The sequence below is a fragment of the Malania oleifera genome, chromosome 13, assembly GCF_029873635.1.
Source record: "Malania oleifera isolate guangnan ecotype guangnan chromosome 13, ASM2987363v1, whole genome shotgun sequence".
NCBI lineage: Eukaryota > Viridiplantae > Streptophyta > Magnoliopsida > Santalales > Ximeniaceae > Malania > Malania oleifera.
Genome location: NC_080429.1, coordinates 8,473,690 through 8,500,733, shown reverse-complemented (window position 1 = coordinate 8,500,733; position 27,044 = coordinate 8,473,690). Strand labels below are relative to the sequence as shown.

The 27,044-nt window shown below is 37.4% G+C and overlaps 1 protein-coding gene across 6 annotated transcripts; it reads right to left on the bottom strand.

The window, feature by feature from the left end:
* Window positions 1–25,983, bottom strand: LOC131146806 (uncharacterized). Of its 6 annotated transcripts, none has more exons than XR_009134458.1 (9): window positions 25,677–25,983; window positions 25,159–25,361; window positions 24,880–24,950; window positions 24,123–24,211; window positions 8,922–9,162; window positions 8,554–8,645; window positions 1,817–2,101; window positions 248–509; window positions 1–138 (listed from the first exon to the last, which is right to left on the bottom strand). XR_009134458.1 is itself a non-coding variant. In XM_058096599.1 (7 exons), exons 1-7 carry the CDS (start codon window positions 25,968–25,970, stop codon window positions 2,096–2,098), a joined length of 996 nt encoding a protein of 331 aa, XP_057952582.1. In that variant the 5' UTR covers window positions 25,971–25,983; the 3' UTR covers window positions 1,239–2,095. The 6 variants fall into 6 exon arrangements, 1 of the variants encoding a protein (XP_057952582.1); XR_009134461.1 differs by lacking the exon at window positions 1–138 and having other exon boundaries at window positions 361–412; window positions 1,817–1,895; window positions 1,994–2,101; XR_009134457.1 differs by having other exon boundaries at window positions 1–509.
* Between the last annotated feature and the right edge of the window lie 1,061 nt (window positions 25,984–27,044).

Here is a 27,044-nt window from a genome sequence, read left to right as displayed (position 1 = left end):
GAGCATCCAAGATCCATCCTTTAGAATATACGAAAAACTTGGTACCCAAGGGAAAATTAGTTCATGTAAATATGCAAACATTATACAGCACTCGCAGCTAGAAAATTCAGCAGAATCTCTCTCAATTTTGTGACACTTCTATAAGAGAAATCAGGAAATAAAACAAAGTTACAATTGATTATAGATATCACTTACAACAACAGAAAAACCTGAAAATATAATACAACTACAATCAATTATAGATTACCTGTACAGAAAATTTACTGCAACAAGAGCTTCCACCACTTCCTTCAGTACAGAGAAGTAGCCCAGCAGCGTCTCTTTGACCCCTTTGTCATCAACTCTTCCCAGGAAATTGCACTTCATCATGGAATCCTAGGTCTGGCTCTTGCTCCTTTTCGACCACCTAAATCTAGCAAAGAAAATGACTTCATGCTAAAATGCATCAATCAAGCATTCTTAACGTAGTCTTCCATCAAAAGCCTCTCAGATTTCAAGAAAGTGATGCCCTGGACAATGATCATTAGTAACTAAAAACAATCTTCCCTCAGTGACAAAGTTGTTGATATCTCCAAGGTTCGATCATAAATTAACAATAATAAACACCATGCTATTATTCAATTAACTGTAATTTATATCCCATCCTCAGGAATTCTAGTGTAGTACCACCATGGTTTTAAATAAAGGTCGCAACTGTTACGTAACGCCGTTACGCAACGGTTTTTTGGGTTACCGATACCGTTACACACCGCAAAATCAGTGGGAATAAAAATCACGGCCGTAGCGGCCATTACGGACCGCGACCATTATGTTAAGGTGGCTACGGCCGTTACACCGCTATAGGATTGTTACACCAAAAAAAATTATTTTTTACTTATTCTTCTCACTTTTTCTCTCTTTCATATATCATTCTCAATATACCAAGTGACGAGGGGGAAAATATTAATAAGGATGACAATGATACAAAATTTACTATTTCTTTAAATGCTCACAATAGATGCATTAATTAACAATTTCAAGATACTAACTTGTTAGGAAAATATTTTTTTTTTTATAATCTTAATAATGTGATATTTATGTTCTTTATTTTTCAACTTCTTCTTTCTTTTCTAGCTATTTTGTAGTTATATTATTCGTATGTCTTATGTGTCTAATAGATTAATGATGTAAAATGAATTTTGTTTTATTAATTAATTTAGCACACATAATAATTTATCACAGATAAGAACAATGAGAAGTATAAATACGCACACACACATAATTTTCTATCAATGGCGGTTTAAAACAAATGTAAACTTGTTGCCCTTACCAAATAACTTAGTTACTCGAACTAAAGGATCCAAAATACACTAAAACTTTTTCTAAGAATGGCTAAAAGTTTAAAACATACGAGTACACTAATATGCACAAGGTTGTGCGTGCTTCAAAAAAATTCACTGCCGTTACACCCGCTTCCCACTATGTAACATCTGCTACTCCCGCTTCCCGTTACACCTGTTACTGTTACATTATGCTAACTGCTACCGCAATTTAAAACCATGAGTACCACTCTGGTATTCGGACCAGTAACGTACAAATTTCTGTAGCATGAAATAAGCTAAAAGTTTACTTTTTCTGCAATTTATTCTGCAATTCATGGAGCAATTTTTGGATAACAGTGGTAATATCGCCTGCTCATTCACAAATCCACCAGACTCAGAAATTTATGCACATATTTTCATAAAAGAACAAAGAGAGAACCAAGTTTCCCTGTTTCAATATTGTTCAAAATAAGGGGGAAAAAGACCAAATGACTAATGCAATAAAGATTGACTACCTGATCCAAGTGTTATGATAATAGTTTCAGAGTCAGAATCCTGGGAAATCTGAACTACTAATTTGTTTACCACATCCTCCTGAAAAGCCACCAAAGTAAAATCAGTGATGGACCACACAGTTCTTAAACGAATGTTAGATGGCAAAACAGTTCACCTTACCCATGAGAGTGACAAACCTAAAAAGCGTTGCCTTCTCTTGCAGAACATTTACTTTTGTTTAAGCATTGGAAATTACTTGTTGAAAAAACTGATGTTATGGACTGGCCTTATATCTCCATCTACCACTGAAGGAAGGGAATTCAGTCACCAAATATTACCCATTAAAGCAGATGTTTATTCGTCCATCACATTCTCAAATTTGGTAATATTTACTTAGTTTATTAGGAAGAAACATTTTGGAAAACAACAGGGACAAAGCAGAGGACTTTTCATCTATATTGCTGGGTACCTAAATACATTTCAGGGCCCTTTGGTATTGTTAAAATTGATAAGTCATGTGAGGATATAAAGCAGTTGTGTGAAGAAATTGATAAAGCAACAGATGTTGCTGATATTGGTTATTTTTCTTTATAGTTAGGAAGGTTGTTATTAGTTAGTTACTCAGTTTCTGTATATAGGTAGAATTACTGATTGTATTTAAGACTCACTTGTAAGATTCATTGTAATTTTTCAAGATAATAAAATTCAGAGTTTATTTAGACTCTCCTGTGAAATCTTTTATATGGTATCAGAGCCGTAGGTGCATTTCTTGCAGCAAATTTGCAGTGATTCAAGGGCTTTAAGGCACTTTTGAGGGAGGAAATTGTTCTTGGAAAGGCAAGCTTGAATGTTGCAGGCTCTTTGCTTCGCTGAGCCATCTTCGACTCCCCTGAGTCCCTCTCTCCTGATCTGCTGCAATCTTCAGTGAGTTAGAGACGTGCCGAAAACAGGAGCTTGAAGATATATCCATGGCGTCCCCAGATTCAAGCAATCAATCCGATCCATCCTCTTCTAATCTCTCAAATCCGTTTTTCCTCAATTCAAATGAAAATCCAGGTAGCATCTTGGTTACACAACCACTGCTTGGCATGAAAAACTATAACTCTTGGTCAAGAGCCATGATTCTAGCTCTCACTGCCAAGAAGAAGATAGGTTTTATTAATGGAAAAATTGCTATACCTGATCCGGAATCTCCTCTTCATAATTCTTGGTTGATCAATTCAATGCATGCAGATGTGTATGGCAGTGTGATGTATTGTCAAACTGCTAGAGAGATGTGGCTGGAATTGCAAAATCTCTTCTCTCAAGGTAATGGTCCCAAGATCTACAATCTTCAAAAGGAGCTTTGTTATATTACTCAAAATCAGATGTCAGTAACTGAATATTTTACGAAATTCAAAAGGTTGTGGGATCGATTGCTGAATCTAGAACCAGAGTGTACATGTGATGCAAATAAAACTTTCAGTACTAATCATGACAAAGCCTATGTCATGAGGTTCCTTATGGGATTGAATGAAAATTTTGAAACCATTAGGACTCAAATTCTGATGTATAAGCCTCTCCCTTCAATTAACAAGGTTTATGCATTAGTACTTCAAGAAGAATCTCACAAGAATGCTGGACATGGAGGATCATATAGTGCTAAACCTGATACTGTGGCAATGTTTGCAAACTCAAAGGGAAACAGCTCTAAAAATTCAGGATGGAACAAAGGAAACAACAAGAAAGAGAAACCTGTGTGCACTCATTGTAATATGCTTGGGCATACTATTGATAAGTGCTTCAAGTTACATGGATACCCACCTGGTTACAAGCTAAAAGGGAGGTCAAGTGCAAATCAAGTTTCTTGCACTAAAGGAACTATGATTGACAATTCTTCCCAAAGTCAGATTCAATGTCCTATCACCAAGGCTCAATGTGAGCAGCTGTTGGCTTTTCTCAATACAGGATCAACTCCTAGTGACAATCATGTTGCTAATGTGAGTGTTGGTAATGGTTTGTCTGGATTGACCTCTGGATCTGCTGGTGTTCATAGTGCTGCTGCTGTGACAATCAATTCTTCCCAGCCTCAAGCACATAATAACTACCTTGAAACCATGTCAGGTTTTATGTCTAATCCTTTCTTTACTCCCAATTTGACACACACTATTTTCTCAGCCAAGTTGGTTAATAGAACTTGTTTTTGATCCACTGATTGGGTCATAGATACAGGGGCTACTGACCACATGGTACATTCAATTACTTGTTTCACACATATCACAGCCACTTTGAATACTCATGTGAATCTACCCAATGATGAAATTGCTTTGGTTACTAACATTGGGACTGTCCAAATCACTGAGACCCTTACCTTGTACAATGTTCTTTGTGTTCCTTCTTTTAGCTTTAATCTCATACCTGTCAGTCAACTTGCTAAATCACTTCTTTGTTGCCTTATTTTCTTTGGAAATTTATGTTTTATCCAGGACCTTGCTCGTTGGAGCACGATTGGTCTAGGTAACGAGTGCAATGGGCTCTACCTGTTGGAAGAAAGCAAGTCTATTTTTTCTTCTTCAGTTTCTTCATTTTTTTCAGTCAACAAGCCACAATCACATGTATGGCATTTCAGGTTGGGACACTTATCAAATGCTAAATTGGCTTTGATTAAGTCCAATAATGTACCTTTTTTTGATCCAAATAAAGACTTTCTTTGTGATATTTGTCCTATTGCAAAACAAAAGAGGTTATCTTGTAATAAAAGTTCTCATATTTCTAAAAATTGCTTTGATTTGATACATCGTGACTTGTGGGGTCCTTTTTCTGTTTCTACCATTGATTCGTGCAAATATTTCTTAACCATAGTAGATGATTGTTCTAGATCTACATGGGTTTACTTGATAAAACACAAGTCTTAAACACAATCTGTTTTGGAACAATTTTGTAATATGGTTGAGACCCAATTTTCTAGAAAAGTGAAGGTTATAAGGACTAATAATGGAACAGAGTTTATTATGAGCAATTTTTTTGCCCAAAAGGGAATTTTACATCAATTAAGCTGTGTTAAACCCCTTAATAGAATGCAATAGTAGAGAGGAAGCATCAACATGTCTTAAATGTTGCAAGATCCCTTTTGTTCCATTCTCACTTGCCTTTATACCTTTGGAGACATTGCGTCTTAACAGCAGTTTATTTGATTCATAGAATCCCAACTTCAGTTTTGTCTCATAAAACCCCTTATGAAGTGCTTTATGGTCATGCTCCTTCTTATGATCATCTAAGGGTTTTTGGATGTCTTTGTTTTGCATCTACTTTAGCTCATAATAGGTCTAAGTTTACTGCTAAAGCTAGGAAGTGTGTGTTTCTAGGATATCCTTTTGGTGTGAAAGGTTACAAAGTCCTAGATATATCTACACATACTGTTTTCATTTCTAGAGATGTGGTGTTTCATGAAGAAATTTTCCCTTTTGCTGGTAATAATGAATCATTTTCAGATTTTTTTCCTTTTAGTTCTGAAGTTGATGGCCTTGCCATTTCTAGTTCAGGTAATGACTCATTTGTTACTCCCATTTGCATTCTTGAAAATCATATTCCTTGTTCAACTCCAATTAACGATTCTGTTTCAGTTGAGGTTCCATTTTTTAATTCTAATCCTTCTTCTTCTTCTTCTTCTTCTGTCATTCCTATTATTACTTCTCCTAATATTCACGCTTCTACTGATTCTTTGGTTCCTTCTTTACCCAAACAAACAATTCACAGTATTATTCCAACAGCACCAGTTTCTACAACAGTAGCAGAACCATCATCTGCACCTCTCAGAAAATCAACCAGACATACCAAACAACCTGCTTACTTAAAGGATTATTCTTGTATTGTTACTCACATTCCAGGTGCACCTCATGATGCAGCTCAATGCCTTACTCACATTTGGAACCAAGTTATCAGTCCTACCTGATGACAGTCAGTTCTTCTCCTCAAGAACCTCAGTTTTTCTCTCAAGCAGTTAAAAATCCTCTTTGGAGAGAGGCAATGGACAAGGAGATTCAGGCACTTGAGAAAACTCATACTTGGGAGCTCTCTACTTTGCCACCTGGTAAAACACCCATTGGATGTAAGTGGGTATATCGGATTAAGCTGAATTCTGATGGTTCAATTGAAAGATACAAGGCAAGACTGGTTGCAAAGGGTTACACTCAAAGAGAAGGTCTAGATTTTCTTGAAACCTTCTCTCTAGTAGCCAAAACTGTTAGAGTCTTGATTGCATTAGCAACTACCAAAGCTTGGCCTCTTCATCAATTGGACATCAACAATGCTTTTCTGCATGGGGATTTAGATGAGGAAGTATATATGAATCTGCCTCCTGGTTATCATAGTAAAGGGGGGAGTTCCTTAACACCTACTTCTTCTTCTCTTGCTGTTTGTAAGTTACTCAAATCTCTTTATGGTTTAAGACAAGCCTCTAGACAATGGTACACTAAACTTTCTACCACTATTAAACCACTTGGTTTCATTCAATCTACTGCTGATCACTCCTTGTTTGTGCATGTGAAAGGCTCTTTATTTGCAGCTTTGTTAGTATATATGGATGACATGGTCATCACAGGAAATGATCCAGACTGTGTTGCTGGTTTGAAGTCAGTTTTAGATGCCAAATTTGGAGATAAAGATCTTGGTTCATTTAAATACTTCTTGGGGCTTGAGATTGCTAGAAGTGAGAAGGGTTAGCTTGAATCAAAGGAAGTTTGCTCTTGATATATTGAAAGAAACAGGCATGATGGGATGCAAGCCTATTAACTCTCCCATGGAGCAACAATTGAAGTTGTCCAAGGATTGTGGAGATTTGTTGTCAGATTCGAGCAAGTATAGAAGACTCGTAGGCAAACTGATGTACTTAACCTCGAGCAGACCTGATTTGACATATGCAATAAATAGATTAAGTCAGTTTGTGGCTAAGCCAAGGCTTCCACACATGCAGGCAGCCACTAGAATATTGCAATATATCAAGGGAACATCAGGGCAAGGTGTATTTTTTCCTAGTAATTCAGATTTACAATTGAAAGCTTATTGTGATGCTGATTGGGCAGGATGTCCAGACACTAGAAAATCATTAACTGGTTATTGTGTTTTTCTTGGAAATGCCTTAATTTCATGGAGATCAAAGAAGCAGTCAATGGTGTCAAGGTCTTCAGCTGAAGCTGAATATAGGGCAATGGCAAGTACTACTTGTGAAGTAACTTGGTTATTCTATCTATTAAGAGATCTTCAAGTGAAGCATGATAAATCAGTTCTAATGTACTGTAACAATCAGGCAGCTTTGCATATTGCTGCAAATCCTGTGTTTAATGAGAGATCAAAACACATAGAGGCAGATTGTCATATTGTGAGAAATAGAGTTCTTGATGGTACTATCGAAACATTTCATGTTGCTTCTAGAAATCAATTGGCAGACGTATTTACTAAGGCACTTGGTGTGGATAATCATATCAGATTAATCAAGAAGTTGGGGTTGATTAACATATTTGCCCCTAAGATTGAATATCCAGATTATGTGAAGGAAGATCAACATACAAGAGCTTTGCTCTTGAGGGTGGCTGTTAAAATTGATAAGTCATGTGAGGATATAAAGCAGTTGTGTGAAGAAACTAATAAAGCAACAACTGTTGCTGATATTGGTTATTTTCTTTATAGTTAAGAAGGTTGTTATTAGTTAGTTAATTAGTTTTTGTATATAGGTAGATTAACAGATTGTATTTAAGACTTACTTGTAAGATTCATTGTAATTTTTCAAGATAATAAAATTCAGAGTTTATTTAGACTCTCCTGCGAAATCTTTTATAGGCATCATTGTCAAAAATTATGAAAATGAAAACTAAAAATTAGAAACAAAAATTAAAAACTGAAAACCAACTTGTTTGGTTATTACCTCTAAAACTAAAACAAATTCAAAACTTGATTGAACAAGTGATCATTTTTGTAATTGAGTCAATTACAATTAAAAAATATGATTGAAACAGTAAAAGTACACAAGAATACAAATTAAAAAATATTATAATAAATACAAAATAAATGTAACAAGTTTACTTAATTATTATATTTCAAAATTCACTTTACAAGAACAATTTATTGTGCATGACAACTAAAAGATACTAAAATATTTTTTTAAATGGAATTCATTATTTTTTAATTTTTTTGAAAAATGGATATTTTGTTTTAATTATATTTTAAATTCAAATGGCCATTTTATTTTAATTTTTATTAAAAATTATTGTATAAAATGAATGATTTAATTCACAAAATTTAATTATGGATAGTAAACAGTTGTCAAAACAACTAAAAACCAAAAAATGTGGTTTTCAGTTTTTCCAAAAAGCAGCTAAAAATCAATAACAGAAACAGAAAACTAGCAATGTAAACAAACATGTTTTCATAATTTGTTTCTTTATGGTATACAAACGAAAACAGAAAATAGAAAACAGAAATGATACCAAACAAACCCTTCATCTTTCAAAGAAGATAGTTTTCTAATAGACTGGCAAATTGGTTTTTCTTGTTTTCTAGAAACTCCCACCTAACATTTCCTAGCAACCAGTTTATTTTTAGCTAGGATTCCTAACATTATATTCCAATTATATTTCCCAACTGGTGAAGATCTTTACAGCCCAAAACTTCCAAGCATAGGCAAACACAAAAGTGTGGCTAATGCACTCAATGGATATATTATCTCATATTGTACAACAAAAAAGCAACTTATGGAAATTTTGAATCTAAAATTTCAGAATACCAGTGCAGGGATTCTGATTGGGGGCCAATTATTGAAGCTGCTAGATCCATCCCACTGATGTTCCATGCATTTGTTTCTCTGGCAGCATGTACCTGGCATCATAAATTAAGCCACAAAGGAGAGCTTAGCCGGTGAAAACTTAAAGAGAAATGTAGTGTCTGATTTTCATACTGCTGTAACCACAACTATATCTACATCACCAAATGCAGTGGCAAATTCATTCTTCAGTTCTGCCAGGCGACTGTAAAAGTTACCAAAATCAGGCCAGCAAAAAGTAGAGTAGTCACAGGTAGAATGAAGAATGAAGCAAGTTGGAAAGACATTTGCATAATTTATTCCTATTTATTCGCAGGGAGACCTGAACGTACAAGGATGAAATACCACTAAAATAGTGGCAAATGGGTATCTTTGGCGAGCTGTTTGAAGAACCACACAAATTTCTGTCTGATGATGAGCATCATCATCATATATATGGCATCCGCAAATTGTACCAACCATCTCAAAGCGCCTAGAAATGCCCATAAAATTGTTTAAATGTAATCGCATACAGTTGATTGATTCATAAATTTTTCTTTTATCATCAACCAGTGTCATCGCTGTCACAATAACCTGCACAAGGAAAATTTGAAGGATTTTGTAAACGAGTCCCCTGGGCACTAATTAAGGTGCTATTTTAAGAAATATTGCATTTAATACAACTGTTCACTTTGAATGTCATAATTTCCTCAGCACTGAATTAAGAAATTTCCTAAAATAGTAATTTTAACTAGTCCCCTAGCTAACAAGACACAAATTTGAAATATAATAAGATGAAGGTTATGAGTGTGGACCCAAATTTGAAATATGATAGATAAAGGCTAAAGAGTGACAAATTTTACCAGAGAAATGAATCTACTACAGCTTGAAGGAATTGAAACCATATCAACATATTATTGCATTTAATAACTATTTGATATTTTAATATTAAAGGGAAGATTCTCATCCTCGTTGATTTAGTAGTTTTGGTTTTTTCTTTTCTAGTTCATTTTGCAGGGGAGTTGTGAATTACATTATCTTTATGGGAGTTCATGAAACTTTAAGGCTGATCGAAAGGTGATTAACATTGACTGTCTGGATTTGCAAGAAGGTTTTCATTGAATTTATTGTTGAATGTTGATAAATTTCAGTGGATCTTAGGGAAGTTGGGCTTATCTGATTTTGGTTTAGGGCACCTTAAGGATCTTGGAGGAAATATTTGCAGGTCAGTCTGGGGTGTACTTAGCCTGAAACTCTTGTTGAATGGAAGTGGCTGTTTTTTGTGCTTGGAGAAATTTAAAAAGCAGGGTCATCCCCACTTTCTTTGTATTCCTGAGGGCGTGGAAGTGGCAGGTTGGAAAACTTTCTTTCATGCTTTGAAGGAGATTGCTTTTGACAAATTTGAGAGTTTGTGAGTTGGGATGGAGATGTGCCGATTGTGCTTTAGCAAATGTCTGGGGAATCGATGAAGTCGGGGGGTGGGGAGGGGGGGGGGGGGGAAGCTATTGTTTTCAGCTTGCAGGGATTTCTTATGCCGATGCTTTTTGAATTCCTCTGGTGAAGGCTGCAAAAACTGATGCCAAACTGCTTCGCCTGAACAGTAGAGATATCTGGTTTCAGCACCTTCTTCTTCAAGATTTGGTAGGTGGGGTTTGTGAAAATAAAATTTAAATGACGCCTAAATGCTTGGCTTAAACAGTAGGGATTTTCTGGTTTCAGCACCTTCCTCTTTGAGATTTCGTAGGTGGAGTTTTTCAAATTTAAATTTAAATGACGCCAAATTGCTTAGCCTGAACAGTAGGGATGTAAATTTAAATCATATTGGTTTGAATTTAAATGGGTCCCCAGAAGCCGAGAAAAATAGTGAGCAGATGGGGTGTTGCAAAGGAAAGACAAACTAAGCCCTATGAAGATGTGAGTCTAGGTCAGATAAGGGAGTTGAGCTTGGATAAATCCAATATGGTTGCTGTGTCCCCTAAGAACCATGAAGGCTTGGTTACAGGTAAGGTTTTTAAGCTGGATCAAATGAAGTCAACTTTGGGTCTTAAGCGCTGAAGTTCATCAGAATAAGGTAGCAGAAGCATGTTATTCTGTGATAAAGAGTATAGGTTCTGATTCTTCTTGTGGTTTAAAGACTAAGAAGCTGGAAGATCATGTGTTACTATCCAATGTTCACGTGAAGCAGGTTAAAGATAAAATGCCAGAATCAGGTGTTCCAATTAATAGAGTTCTTTCTTCTTTGTTGTTTGACAATCGACATTGGAGGTTGGTTGCACTCTTTGGAGGTTTCAGGTTCAGATGGGAATTTTATTCTGATTCTGCTGAAGAAATGGGAAGTACGTGTGAATCTGAAAAATGCTTGCCTTTAGATCAAACTATTGGCTGAGAATGGAATTGATAGGGATGATAATCAGGCTGAACAAGTTCTGATTCTGTGATTGTGCTTATGAATGAGTAGAATGCTCTAATTGGTTTGGAAGATGTTCCTTGGTTCGATCAATTGGAAGATGGGACAGAAAGTCCTATGAAGCTCTCTAAAGAAGCGCAGGTTGGTGTTCACCATTTGAGGAACACTGAAAAATCAGATAATAGATTTTGTCGAAGAGGGTTCTTTGGCCATCATTTCTGATCTTTGATCCTAATGCGATCGATATTCTTGGAGATTCCATGTCTACTGGGAGGGTGGTTGACAATGTGAACGTGCTTTCATTGGAGGATCAAAAAACTAATTATTATCAAAGAGGTATCCTTCCCATTCCCAATCATTCTAATTTTACTAATAATGTCATATGCCAGGGAGGGGATTCCTTTAAGGGAGATACCACTGTTATTAGTCCTCCTTTTTTGGGGGGCCCTGTTGGGGGGGGGGAATGAGAGAGACAAAAGGGGCTCACAAAACTCCTAGAGTGTATGGGTACAAAGTTAGTGAGTCCCTTAGGCCATAAGGTGAAGGTGGGAGTGAGTCCTAGGGCTTACGAGAGGAAAAAAACAAAGGTTCAAAAGGAATTCAATAAGTTAGGATCTTCTATAATTTTATTTTTTTTTGGGGGGAGGGGGGGGGGGGGAGAGGGAGGGTTAGAGGAGAAAATCTGACCAGTTGACTGGCCAGTAGAATTTGAAACAACAATAAAAGGACAGCCGACCGGCGCCTTTCCCAATCGACCGAATAGAAACAAAAAGACTCCGCTTTAATGCATCTCCAGTCGACTGACAGTGTGCCCAGTCAACCGGACTGTCAGGGTATATAAGCTTTGTGCGCCTGAATTGCTCCATTTTTCATTCATCTTTGAGAGAAAAAATTCTATTCTTCCCAAATTTCGTGCTCTCTTCTCATTTCTCCATCAAATCCTCCACCAAAATCCATATTCCACCATGCTTAGGGCCGACAAGAGAAAAGTTGTTCAAGAAATCGGCCAAACTTCGGGGAGTTGGTACATCTCTGCTAATGAGAAGATGCGTTACGAAATGAATTTCAAATCAAAGGAGGCGATAATGGGTAAGATCCTAGACATCTCCTTTATGGAACAATATTTTAGAAATATTTTAGAAATGTTCAGGTACCAAGGGTGGTATCCGTTCATTGCCTTCCAACCCAGGGGTATGTACCCACTCTAGTGAGACTATTTTATTCAAACCTAGGTCACAATGACCGAGGATATTACTCTAGGGTCCTAGAGGAACCTTTTAGGTTTGATGCCCAGCTCCTTGCAGAGACATTTGAGATTGAGAGAGGAGATTTTGACTGCTCTGACCCCAGGATTACTTGAATAAATGAACAGGGCTTCACTGTTGAAGCTTTTGTTAATAGGGTCATGGAACACCCCGTGGTTAACCTCAACCATACCCCTGAATATAAGACCTTCTCCCTAGAGGCAAAAATTATCCACCATCTGATTTCCTACAATATTTTGCCCAAAAGTGGGTCCAAGGTGTATGTGTCCTTCCTAGACTACTTTATTATGTGGTGTCTCTTCATGTGGAAGAAGGTAGACCTGCCCAATCAAATTATAAAGTGGATGTTCATAAAGACCACTGGACACAGGATCATTATGCCTTACGGGGGAATTTTGAACAAAATATTTGTGAGATTAGGAGTCAAAAAGGAGAGGCACTCACTGTTAGTAAGAAGGAAACCCACAGACATCTCCTCCACTACCGTAAAGCAGATGGGGTACGAAGCTTGTTGGAAATATGTGGCTAGGACAGGCCCATAGGAGAGCAGGTGATCAGCCAAGAGCTCCACAGGACCAGCCTCCACAGCCGACGAATGTAGAGATTATGGCAACTATTGAGAGACTCCTCATCCTTAAATGAATTCAGGGAATCCACAGCTAAATCCTTAGAGTCTACAGACGCTTGCCTCACCTCCTTACAGAGAGAAGTTAAAGAACTTGCAATTTCTTTAGAAAACAGGTTCGTTGATATTCAGAATAATTACATTGAGCTGGAGAATGTCATGCAGGCCAACTTCACCGTGATGAATGACCGCTTCAATGACCTAGACGACATTGATAATGAGATAGGGAGGCGTCCCATGGACATTAGCGGCAATGAGGCGGGATCATCTGATGGAGGGCACAATGGAGAGGCCTAAACTACACTTCTTAGGGGGAGCAGCTTTTGAAGTTTGATGATCATTTTTAAAATTTTTGGGCTGTTAAACACTTTTATATTGGATCTGTACTTTTTGACATACATTTTTTTTCCCTACTTTATTTTTCTTATGCACTACTAAAGACCTACTACCCATTTTGCTTAATAGTTATATCATTTGATGGATGGATATTTTATAGCATAAATTGTTTTTGAGCTATACTGGATTGCATGCTGTTTGTTTGGAACGCCACCTGCATGGCTGATGCAGTGACTTGTGAATTGAATGTTGTAGAATCTGTTAGGCTATCTCATGCATGCTTTTTGTGTTTTGCAAGTTGGAAAATGTTCTATTTACAGATGGCATGCTGCCGAAATTTTGTTAAAATGGACTCTTCCAAAAACGCTCTAAATTATATACACATCATCTGTGTTAGGAAAGTCTAGTTCATGGACTTCTTTTGGTCTAGATTTAATCTTCTGAACTTCATTTAGGACCAAATTGGTTAAGCATGCTGTTTTTAAATTTGAAATCACACACTTGATAAAACTATGAGCTAATTGTGTAAAATTTGTTGCATGCTAATTTTTGAAAGGATGAGTGAATGACAAATGAATATTGAACTTTATCCTTGCATAGTCATTGAACATTAGGGGAGTTGAGCTCCATTTAAATCATTCTTATGGACTCATATGCATCGTATTGTTTTTATTTTTGAGTCCTAGGTCTGCTCTGAATACCTCAAACATCATATCCTGTTTTTATTGAATTTAAATTAATATGGATTGTTCTTGGTACGTAGGAACACTTTGCATGTCTTAATTGTTAAACTTCTTACGCATGTGTGTTCTAGCATAATGATTTTATTGGTTTAATAAAAATGGCTTAAGCAATATCCAGTAAAATTACTTAATAAGACAGACACACAGACCCCTTTCCCTTTCAAAAATGGCATGTTCAAGAATCCCTTCAAACAATCGACACTTCTTTAAACCTATCCTTCCTGCAAGTTCCCACCAAGAACTGGTCACTACCACTCATCTCTCTCTCTCAAGGCTTTTCATCTTTACTCTTTCTATTTATACATTTGTTTAAACATAATGATTTTTTTTCTCACAGTAATCTTAGGTGGAAATATTGTTCCAAATTTTGCCATATGATCTCTATTTAAAATTTTCTGATATCTTTAGGATCTATATGGTTGCCTTTCCTAACTATGAAATATGGCCTTAAATGCTCACCAAAAAAACATAGCTTGCTTGAACCCTTGTGTTAAAGTTTCTTTTTCAGCAAGAATAATCCCTAAGACTTAAAGATGATATTAAAAGGGGAGATTTTTTAATTCGTGACGTGCAAATTTTTCCAAAAAAAAAATTCCTCTTATGTTATAAAATTCCTAAACTTAAGGGATCTGAATGCTTAAATGGTCTTCTCACCAAAAGAGATATTTTTTAAGCCCCTTTGCTGATGACAAAAGGGGGAGAAGTTTTAGAGCAAAATTATTCTTTTACATTTGGTATCTCCCTACCCTTCTGTTATTCACAAAATGGAAATGATAAGACATGATACCTATTACAAAATTAAAATCATTTTTTTATCATGTAATTCTGTGCTTAATTGAATAATCTTTTTAAAAGTCAGCTTCAATATAAAACGCACATTGAACCAAACTAGACTTAAATGCTAAACTTAAAATTTCTAAAGTCTTCATGTGTATATATGCTTGAACTATACTGAATATATTTTAAATTATGCATATTCTTAGGGGGAGCCTTTTCAGGCTAAACCCATTTTTGCTACTGTGTTTGTCATCATAAAAAAAGGAGAGATTGTTGACCTTTTGAGTCTGATCCCTATTTTGATTATGACAAATCACAGCATCTCATCTATGTGCTGAGTGAATGAACAAGTTTACCTTTCTAAAAGCACAGATGATGCTGCAATATGGAAGCCTTAAAAAGCTCCTAGACGATCATATACCATGGCATATTCCATGAACATCAGGAAAGTAAAGCTTGAAGACGGCTTATTTTTAAGTTGTAATGGTAATTAGGGTTCATTTGTGCATGCATACTCATATGATTTAACTGAAGCTCTATCATGGCCATAAACTAACCTTAGGAACCCAACATTTTCATAAAAACTTTTTACACTCAAAATTAAACATTTCCAAAAGGTTTGAAATATTTTTGAAATCAAAGAAAGGCCTTAAACTCATTTTTGTTAAGGCTCGGTTGACCGGTTGTTAAGGCCCACTTGACCGGATAGTGTTATTGGCCAATTTTACAAAGGGCCAGTCAACCGGATGTTTCATCTGGGTCGACTGGACTAACCCCTTGGGCAATTTACTAAGGGCCCAATCGACCAGGCTCTCAAAAGCTTTCTTGGCCTGGTCGACCGACCTTCATATGAAGGTTGATCCAGCAGACCGGATGCCCGGCAGACCAAAGCTCGCGAAAAGGATTTCGCCCTTTAGTCGGTCGACCGGACCTCTCAAGCTAAAGCAATTTTGAGCTCCAACGGTCATGAAAATTTGAAATATAATATTGTTTAAATGTCCAACGGTCATATAACGACCATATTTTGAAATTGCCTATAAATACTTGGCCCAATCACTTTGCAAATGTCAGAGAAATACATTAAAAGCTTTGTTTATTATTCTTTGATTCTTTCTCACACTTTATACTCCATTTCAAAGATCAAATTCATGTTCTCCTACTCTTTCTGTTGAAAAATCTTTTTGGAGAAAATCTTGGGGTTATACAAGTAAGCTTTGAGCTTATATTAAATCTATATATACTTGCTTGAGGAGTTTCTTGTTCTTGAGATTTCAAAGATCAAAATGTTATTTCTCCATCTCTCAATTTGAAAATACTCTCTTAAAGAAAACCATTTTAAAGGTTCTTGAAAAGGCTTAAGCTTATATCAAAGTTAATATATACTGCTTGAAGGCCTTTTCTTTTTTTAACTCTTGTGATATATTCAAAGATCATTTCCCCGATACTCTTCATTTTGACAAAACCCTTTTTGGAGAAAATTTTTAAGTTGGTTAAGAGAGCTTTGAACATATATTCATTTAATTTATACTTACTTGAAAGGCTTCTCACATTTCACAAAGGTCAATCATTTGAGGAAAATCATTTTCCCAACTCTCAGTTTTTACTTGAAAAATATTTTTGAGAGGAAAACCCTAACTCTACTGAGCTTCATTTTATAAATCATTTGAGAGTGCATATAGTTTTTCAAACTGTACATCTTAGCTTTTCAAAAGCACTTCATTGTACGAAAATATTTTTCAAACAAGCTCTTCACAGTTTGGGTTGTGAACTGTGGCCAAGTGAGGGTACATCACTTAAAGAGGGGGACTCTACCCTGTAAGGAGTGTTTTACGATTCGGGTATAAACTAGGTCAAGTGTGGGGTATCGCTTGGAGAGGGGGACTCTACCCTATTGAAGTAGTACTAAGCGTGGGGTATTGCTTAGAGAGGAGGGCTTCATCCTATTTGAAGGAGTGAATAACAATTTTTGCTCCGCTCGGTTAAGGAGTAGGTTAGTGGAATCCTTGGGGGGTTTGCCCAAGGTGAGGACATAGGTGAGTATGGCCAAATCTCGTTCAAAATCTCGGTGTCAATATCTCTCTCTCTTATCTTATTTAAATTTCCGCACGTGTGTGATCGCTTATATTGTTGTGATTGTTTTTACATACACGCCTTACATTTTGATTGGGAAATTGTTTGGGTGAATCGTTTATATAATCCGCAAAAGTTTTTAAAATTCCAATTCATCCCCCCCTCTCTTGGGATTACACACCATTCCCCTCAATTAAGTGCTAAGTGCTTGTGTGCCAACTAAATGCACCACTAGCGCCCTACAGCCCATGCCGCGTGCGGGTGCGTGTGCGGACGGTGCGAAGTACTGTCCTAGGGTGCACTAGAGTACACACTAGCACTATCTCTTAATCAATTTTAAGAGAATATTCTACCTTATCATTTATTAATGACTTTTCCTTTTTCACTCTTTCCAACAAACCCACATAGCATTAAATGCTCCTCATAAATACTTTAGAGAATACAGAAATGGAAGACTTTGAAAACCCATAAAATCGATTATTTTAGAAAATATTTCAACATTTTATCTTCTTTTTTTTCTTTTTTGTTTGCAAATATTTTGAGTAGAATGGTGGAGAGGCTGGTTGATAAGGGTTTAGTTAAATGGCTGGAATTGGGTAGGGAGGGGGTTTGTGTGTCTAATCTTCAATTTTCTGATGATACGATGTTTTTCATTTGTGATCAAATAGAGTCATTCTTGAACATTTGACTCATCTTTCAAATACTTGAGAGGGTTTATGGGCTTAAAATTAACTTGGGGAAAAGTGGAATAGCATCCATCAATTTGACATTCTAATAGGTCTACAAAGTTGGCTTCATCAGCGGGTTGTGGTCTTTTGGATTGGTCCTTGTCTTATCTAGGTGTCCCGTTGGGAGGTAATCCTAGGTCTTGTTTTTTGGTATCCAGTAGTGGAGGGGATTACTAACTTCTTTAAAACCCTTTACACTAAGGATTGCAGGAAAATGGTGATGGAGGAGCCTGATTGGGAACCCATTGGGAAAGGAACTGCTAATTGGTTAAAGAGGCTGTTTGAAATGAAAGAGATAAAAAAGGCAGTGTTTGATATGGATAGCGATAAAGCTCCAACAATAGACAGTTTTACTTTGGCATTCTTCCAAGATGGTTGGGAAGTTTTGAAAATGTGATGAATTTTTTTTTTTGGGGGAACTCCATAGGAATGGAGTTTGTAAGAGCGTTAATTCTTCTTTCATTGCAGTCATTCCTAAAAAAGAAACGTCAAGGAAGGTGAAGGATTTTAGGCTGATATAGTTACTAGCATCTACAAGATCCTCACTAAGGTCTTGTCAAGGAGACTCAAGGAAGTGTTGGCAGAAACAATTTCTTTGGCCCAGTCTGCTTTTGTTAAAGAGAGACAACTTCTAGATGCAGTCCTGGTAGCAAATAAGGTGATTGACGGCGTTAAAAAGCAGAGGTAAAATAGGCATTGTCTTCAAATTAGATTTCAAGAAAGCTTGTGATATAATAAATTGGGGTTTCCAGGACAGGAGATGGTTAAAAAGGGTTTTGGGTAGTTATGGCATACATAGATTAAAGGCTGCCTTAGTTTGACCAATATGTTGGGATTGTTAACAGGCAGCCGAGGGAATGTTTTGGAGTGCCCAGGGGGTTCAGACAAGGGGATACATTATTCCTTACTTGTTCACACTGTTAGTGGTTGGTTTGAGTAGGCTTGTGTCTCGTAAGATTTAGGTGTAATTAGGGGCCTGGAAGTTGGTAGGAAGGAGGTAGAGGTGTCTCATTTGCAATTTGCAGATGATACCATTTTCTTTTTATAGAAAGGTATTGAGAAATTTCGTACGGTCCTTTCTTTGCTTAAATTTTTTTAAAAGATTTCAAGTTTGAAAATAAACTTGGTTAAAAGTGGCTCTGCAAGCATTAATCTAAAAAAAAGAGTTGAGGGTCTTAGATCTCTAGCAGGGCGCAATTTGTTGTCCTAGCCTAATCTTCTCTTGGGGGCCACTTACTATTTTCTCTTTTTAAAATTCCCACTCAAGTGGTAGGGCATTTGGAGAAGCTTATGAGAGATTTTCTATGATCAGGTTACAAGAGGATAAGAGGGATTATCTTGTTAGTTGGGAAGCAGCTAGGAGACCAAAACCAGAGGGAGGTATGCCTACGGTAATGTGGTTTCTAAGTGTTAGAGTTGAAGCCAGAAGACAGCCAAGAGGAGCTGAGTTGGAAAACGCGGTGAAATTAATCTCACACGTTGCAAGCTAGGAGTTGAGTCAGAAACGCGGTGGAATTTATCTCTCCATTAATCTCTCCGTTATAACTTCCATTTGTAATTGATTTTATTTAATTGTGATTTAAATTCCAAGCCCTATAAATAGAGGGTTGTGGAAGATGTAATTGTGAGTGTAGAATAGTGAGAAGCTCAGAGAGAACAGAGAGGAAGAAGGGAGGAAGAGAGAGAGAGAGAGAATTGTAATTTTTCCGGCGATAGTGAATATTTGGTATGTGCTCCGTGGACGCAAGTCGTTATTGACCAAACCACGTTAAATCTTTGGTGTCACTTTAATCTGGATGCTCACAGGTTCCTAACAAGTGGTATCAGAGCCAACAGTTCGTAACTCTGGGTGAGCAACATCGTAAAAGTTGAGATGGGAAGCAAATTCTCCTGACATGCTAACAGTTGGAGGACCAAGTGTGTGGCTGAGGCCAATAAGGATCATCTAAGCTGCGGATGGATCCGAATAGGGTCATGACATGGGAGGTAGGATTGGTTTGGAGGCACGTGGAATGCAATTTAAGGCACGTAAGACGCCAATGGTAAGGCCCACTTGAGCAACTGTTGGAGAATTGTCCCAGAAGGGAGACGGTTTCCGTTCAAGAGGGAGCAGGAACTCACAAGTGAGGGGAGATTGTTGAGAATTCCACTCGTGAGCTTGTCCCACATTGAAAAATTAAAGTGGATAATGGGTGCTAATATACATGGATGGACCCAAGACCCAATTAGCTTGAGCTTTTAAGTCAAATTGGTGTTCACCCATGTGTATCAAGCCCACCCATAAGCTCCTCCGGTCCTAATAAGTGGTATCAGAGCAAGGTTGGAGCAGAAAATCCAGATCGGAAGTGATCCCGAAATCAGAGCTCTTTCCAGTAGATCGAAACCAAGTCTTGAGGCCAAAATCGCATTCAGCTCACCGAGACAAAGAGAACTGAGCAAGCTGGAGCTCGAATGGAGTTCAAAAGAAGGCTCACGCGCCCTCACGCACCTTGCCGAAGCAAGACGCCTCTCCATGCGCCGGTCATGCGCCGGTACCAGATCCCTCACGCATTGCACTCGTCTTCTTCGCTCGATCCGCCTCGACCCGACCCGACCCGAAACCTGACTCATACCGGATCAACCCAAGATCCGATTCCTGACTCGGGTCTGACCCTCTGCCTCAACGCCACGTCAGCGTGTGAGTGCAACGTCAGCAGAGGTGCCACGTCAGCAGGTGGACCCCCACCGCTGCCACGTCAGCACTACCACGCCACCATGCCACTTTAGCACCACGTCAACAGTGCCACGTCAGCACGCCACGTCAACAGAGTTGACCAAGTTTGACCAAACTTTGACTGAACTTTTCGAAATCGTTTTGGGTACGTTTTTTGAGCAACTTGAACCATTTCTAGGGTTTTCGATCGTTCCGGATCCAACCGCGCTATCCATTTGAGCCAATTTCATCTCTAAATCAGCGAATCAAGATGTAGAATGAAAAGAACTCAAAAATCGAAATGTTCAACGGAAACAATTTCGGTTTTTGGAAGATGCAGATAAAAGATTATTTGTTTGAGAAGGAATTATACTTACCGTTGAAGGGTAAGCCAACATCCATGAACGAGGACAAATGGGAGTTGCTTGATCGAAAAGCTCTCGGAGCCATCAGAATGACGTTGTCGAAATCTGTGGCGTTCAATATCAAGCATATAACATCCACCAAATCTCTGATGGATGCGCTCTCTAATATGTACGAGCAGCTTTCAGCTGCAAACAAGGTACATCTCATAAAAAAACTATTTACGATGAACATGTCTGCAAGTGAAAGTTTCAGCAGGCATCTAAATAACTTCAATGAGTTATCTGATCAACTCGCCTCAGTCGGGATAACGTTTGATAATGAGATTCGGGCCCTACTGATTCTCAGTCAGCTGCCTGAAAGTTGGAATGGTGTTGTTACTGCCATCAGTAGCTCCGCAGGAAAATCGAAACTTGTATACGATGAAGTCGTCAACATGATTTTGACGAAGGAAATTAGAATGCAGTCGAACCATAGCTCCACTTCGAGTTCAGCCTTGAACATGGAGAGTCGAGGTAGAGGAAACAAGCATGGACGATCTAACAACCGCGGCAAATCTAGGCCCAAACGGTCCAAATCCGGAAATCCCAAAGGTACTCAGAACACAGGTTCCCAGAGCACAAAAGTTATTGAGTGCTGGAACTGTGGAAAGACTGATTATTACAAGAACCAGTGCAGGAGTCAGAAGAAAGAATTCGAAATGAGGGCAAAGACAGAAACAAATATTGCTTCCGAAAATGATGAGATGTTGATCTGCTCTTTGGAAAGCAAGCAGGAGTCTTGGGTCTTAGACTCCGAAACCTCATTTCATGTCACATGCTGCAGAGATTGCCTAGAGGAGTACACACCAGGTAATTTTGGTAAGGTGTACCTTGACAACAATCAACCTTGCGACATAATCGGCAAGGGAGTTGTGAAAATCAATATAAACGGATCAGTATGGAAGCTGAAGGATGTCAGTTATATTCCAGACCTGAGAAAGAATTTGATCTCAATTGGTCAGCTGGCAGATAAGGGATACACGATGAAATTCATTGGCAATGAATGAAAAGTTTCAAAGGGTGTACTAACGATTGCGAGTGGTAGGAAAAGCGGAACACTTTTTCTAACCTCCAATGCCTCCATGTCTATTTCAATTGTTGCAAGAAATGATGACAGCAACATTTGACACCAACGACTTGGTCACATGAGTGAGAAGGGACTCAGCGTGATACACTCAAAGGAAAAATTGAGTGGTCTATAGTCAATGCAAGTTGACATGTGTGAGGATTGTATAATCAGGAAACAGAAGAGGGTTAGTTTCCAGATAAACACCCATGCCCCAAAGAAGAAGGGACTAGAACTAGTCCACTCAGAATGTGTTAGGCAGAATACCAAGAATCCTCAGGTGGAGGAAAGAGTGGAGCAGATCGTCGCACCACCGTCTCCTACTCCAGCTCCGGAGCTTAGGAGATCTACTCGGTCCCATATTCCAAACAGAAGGTATATTGATTACTTACTTCCTACAGATGGAGGAGAGCCCGACTGTTATGATGAAGCATGTCAGGTGGCAGATACGAGCAAGTGGGAGCTTGCGATGAAGGATGAGATGAAGTCCCTCACCTCCAACAGAACGTGGAAGTTCCCCAAAGGCCTTCACAACAAGTAGGTGTACAAAATCGAAGAGGAGCATGACGGCTCCAGAAGGTACAAGTCTCAGTTGGTAGTCAAAGGCTTTAAGCAGAAGAAAGGGATTGACTACACCGGTATTTTTACACCAGTTGTGAAGATGACAACCATGATGATTAGTCTGCAGGAATCAAGCAGACAGGAAGATGGTGACTACTGAGAAACTGAAGTTGTGTTCAACTTCAGTTGGTCTTCGTGCTTGAAGACACATATTATGAGCACATCATTTATTCATGATACTCTGGTTGAGGAGGTGTCTCTGTCTCAAAGTGAGAGATTGTTAGAGCTGGAGCCAAAAGACAGCCAGGAGGAGCTAAGTTGGAAAACGCGGTGAAATTAATCTTACGCGTTGCAAGCTGGAGCTGAGTCAGAAACGCGGTGGAATTTATCTCTTCATTAGTCTCTCTGTTATAACTTCCATTTGTAATTGATTTTATTTAATTGTGATTTAAATTCCAAGCCCTATAAATAGAGGGCTGTGGAAGATGTAATTGTGAGTGCAGAATAGTGAGAAGCTCAGAGAGAGCAGAGAGGAAGAAGGAAGGAAGAGAGAGAGAGAGAATTGTAATTTTTCCAGCGATAGTGAATATTTGGTGTGTGCTCCGTGGACGTAGGTCATTATTGACCGAACCACGTTAAATCTTTGGTGTCACTTTAATCTAGATGCTCACAGGTTCCTAACACTAAGAACATCACCTTAATAGGTAAATGGTTATGAAGATTCCCCTTAGAGGCTTAATTCCTTATGGCACAAGGCAAAAAAAGCAAGTATGGTATTCATAAGAATGGTTGGGATAATAGGGGGAGTAGCCCTTTTTGCCCTCATTTGTTTTTCTGCTTGGATTGGGGGATAGCACTCATTTTGGGGAGGATATTTGGGTGGGTAAGATTTCATTGGAATCTTTAGTGCCTCATTTGTATAGACTATCTTCCACTCATAAGCATCAATTTCATAATTCTATTCTTCTTAGGGTGGTATTGTGTCATGGGGCTTCTATCTTTTCAAGAGTCTCACTTGCCTGTTGAGTGTTCTAAGTGCTTTCAATCCTAATAGGAGGGGGGATACTATGCTTTGGATTGGGGATTATTTGGGGTCTTTTTAAACAAAAAAAAAATTGTCCATCTTACTAAATCCCTTAGCCCTAGTTCTTTTTATATGGGTAAAGTTGAATGGAAGGCTAAAGTACTTTTTAAGATTTGATCTTTAATTTGGAGTTTGGTTCTCGACAGGGTTAATACAAACTACTTGCTTCAGACTAGGAGGCCTCACAGAGCTTCTCAGGCCAGATGTTTGCATGATGTGTTTTGCGGAATATGAGACTAATTCTCATTTATTTTTCCATTGTGGGGTGAAAGATTTTTGTGGAACAATCTGTTTTCCTGTTTTGAGAGGTTTGGGTGGAATCGCTATAAGGCATTGCAGAATGTCCATGAGTTTATAGGGTTGCATTTTTGGGGTCTTGGAAGGAACAGGAAAAAGAAAAGGTTTTGGGATTGTGCAGTCTTTGCTATTTTGTTGACACTTTGGCTTGAAAGGAACGTCAGAATTTTTATTTTTAGAGACCAGAAGACACCCCCGAGTTTGATTTGGGGGAAAGCTATGCCTTTGGTTTCCTTTTGGGCTCACTCTTTTGGGGTTTTTTAGGGTCTTTTGCTGTCCAATATCCATAGGAACTGGAAGGCATCATTAATTTAAATCTTTTGTATTTTTTTCTCTTTTCCTGTTTTTGGTTTGTTTTGGAGGATGCCTTATCTTCTTTCTCTGCAATTGCTTTTTCTTGTTGCTTTGGTGAAAATAAAAAGATTCAAAAGAAACTTGCATGTTTTTTTATGGTCCCAATTCAGAGCATTGAATTAACTTGTGCCAAGTAAAATGGTACCTGTGGCACATGTGCCCCAACAACAGCAGTAAGATCATCCCCCATCGCATTCAAAATGTAGGCAAGCATACTTGCTGTGGTTGTCTTCCCTATAATAAGTTATGAATCAAGATAATAATCTTTTGACAGGAAAAAACAGAGAGAGAGAGAGAGAGAGAGAGAGAATATGAAACATCCTTGGTCAAATATCAATAGCACTGCTTGCCGTGTTAGCACCATTGACTACAAAGCTTCATTTATATAATCTAAATCTGAGCAGCTTATTGCCATCCAAAACAAAAAATTATCATATTTAAATTAACAAGAGTGAAAGAAATAATGCGTTTGAGATATTCCAGCTGCAGAAAATTCATGGACATTTGAGTAGGTTCGCAAAACAAGTTAACTAAGGTAAGATTGCATTCAATAATTTTGAGGAAATAGAATGTGATTTTTCAATTTATAAAGTTGATTGAAATTTTCTACATGGTTTGTACATTTTACATTTCTATGAAAAAAATCTTTATATCATGTTCTTGTCTTCAATTGGACAAGAATAAAGTGCTGTCGAATCTGTTATCATATAATTCCTTAGATCAAAGGCAGATATCCACTTCCTTAGATCATTAAATTGGCAGATGGCAGTCTGTAATCATATGGAATGACATATTTAAAAATCCAATTCATATTGCAGACCAAACAAATTGAACCATTCCGCTTACTTTAAGTATGCGCATTTAATAAAGATGAAAGTAAAGCTTAGACAACATCCTCTTACCGTGACTTCCACTAACAGCAATGAGATTATGGTGCTGGGTTAGCTTCCCCAACCAGTGACCTCGCTTGTACCTGGAATACTAACAAGCATTAGAGACAATTTAGTCAACTTGAAATACTTTCATCAGGTACTGAAATGAACAATTCCACAATTTGAAATACATTTCAAGCTTCTATGAGAAAAAGTCAGTTCGATTTTTTGCTTCCTGAAGCAAGAATAAGTACATCATACATGCTAATCAAACAATGTGGGAGATAACACAAATAAATAGACTCACACTGGTACGCCAATTGTCTTTGCGTGTAAAATCTCAACATTGTCTTTGGGAATAGCACTTGAAACAACAATCGCATTCGGTAGGCTGGACCTATTGTTTCTTTGTATGTTGACGAGGAATGGCCTAAGTACAAACGTGCACCAGCTTTCTCCAGTGCATCCACGTAGCTGCTCCATAACCAATCTGAGCCACTAGCTTCAAAACCCTACATCCAAATCAAAATCCAAAAACCATTCAAATCTTATCTAATTACTATAACCAAACTCAATTATGCTGCTAGGCTGCGTTTGGTTGCCAGGAAATCGCAGGAAAGGACATTTCATAAAATAGAAGGGGGGAAGGGCTCAGCCCAGACAAACTATTTTAACTCAGTTGAGCTAGGTTCTTTCAATTTATAATTTAAAAAAAAAAAAAAAGGCTTGAATCCCCTAAAAATATTTCTTTTTATCTTTGATTTTTCTTCCTTTCCCTCCATTTCGCAGCGAGCCAACAGACTACTGTGGCCTATGAAACATCTTACCTGCTCAAGTGCGAGCACGGCAAGAGCAGATAGCCCAGATCCTCCAATGCCCACAAAATGAATCCAGCCTTTTCCACGGTTTAAATCGAAAACAGCTTCATTTGTGTTGTCCGCACCCGTCGACAATGATAAACACTTGTTCGCCTTCGATTTTGAAATGCGCATTTGAATTTGATTGGTTTCGTACAAAAATTGAGTCTTGCCCCAAGCTATCGGATAATAGGGTTTAGGGTTCCGGCATCGCGGCACCGGAAAATGCAGTGACTTGGACGAAGGTATCGCCGGTAAGATCATGAATGTAATGGTGGGAAAGATGGATCGATTGAAATTGAACGAATATATTCGTTGGCGTGTCCCCAATTTGATAGAATTGCGTAAATTTTCATAATGTGGTGACAAACAAAAACTGATAAGACTCATTGTTATTAGTTAACATAAAATAAAGTTTTAAAATTAGAAACTTGAATTTGAATTTTTATGAAATTAAAGAAAAATTGAATAAAAATTGTTTTAAATTTTGTGCACACCAACACAAGTTCGAATCAGTCATGAATTTCATTTTTTTTAATATGATTTCATATTTTTTCAATCATGTTTTCGGCATATTATTATTTTTTGGATAGTAGAGTATTAAATTTGTAAGACTTATTATATTCAACAATAAATTTCTTTTATTTATTATTTGTTTGCCTACTTACACCATTATATTTTTCTCCTTAATATTTTTTTAGTAATTCTACTATGTACCTTACCATCTATTATACCCTTAATGTATTTCTTTGACGATTTTATTTATTGTGCAATAATAATAAGAACATTTTAATCTAGGCAATCACGTATTCCTATTTCTACTCATCTAGTTTAGCATTTTTTAATGACAATTTTCTCCATTAATTTGTTTAGGTTATACCTATTTTTATTTATTTTATAATCTATCATTTGTGAAATTGATGTTTATTGAAATTAGATTTGGTTCTTGAAAATGTTAAGGTAAAGAAAAAACAAATTAATTGGAAAGAAGCAGAGAAGTATGGTGATTGTGGCGAGGCAAGGGAAGTGTGGTCAAGGTTATTGAGATTTTAGGTGCAATAAATAAAATTTATAAAAAGTAAATTGAAATTACTAATAATCAATTGCTAATCAACAGACTTGTGTATTGATGTATGCCTTAAATAATATAGAATTGCATTAGGATTTTTGTCTTAAATAAATAAGGGAAGTATTGCTAAACCAATAGAACTAGTAATTTAAACTGCATTATTATTATTTTTTTTAATAAAATTACATTTGTATTTAAATAGAACCAAAAACTATGATCATCATGGATGATCGATTATGAAACTTGTTTATCTTGAAATCAATTTTTTT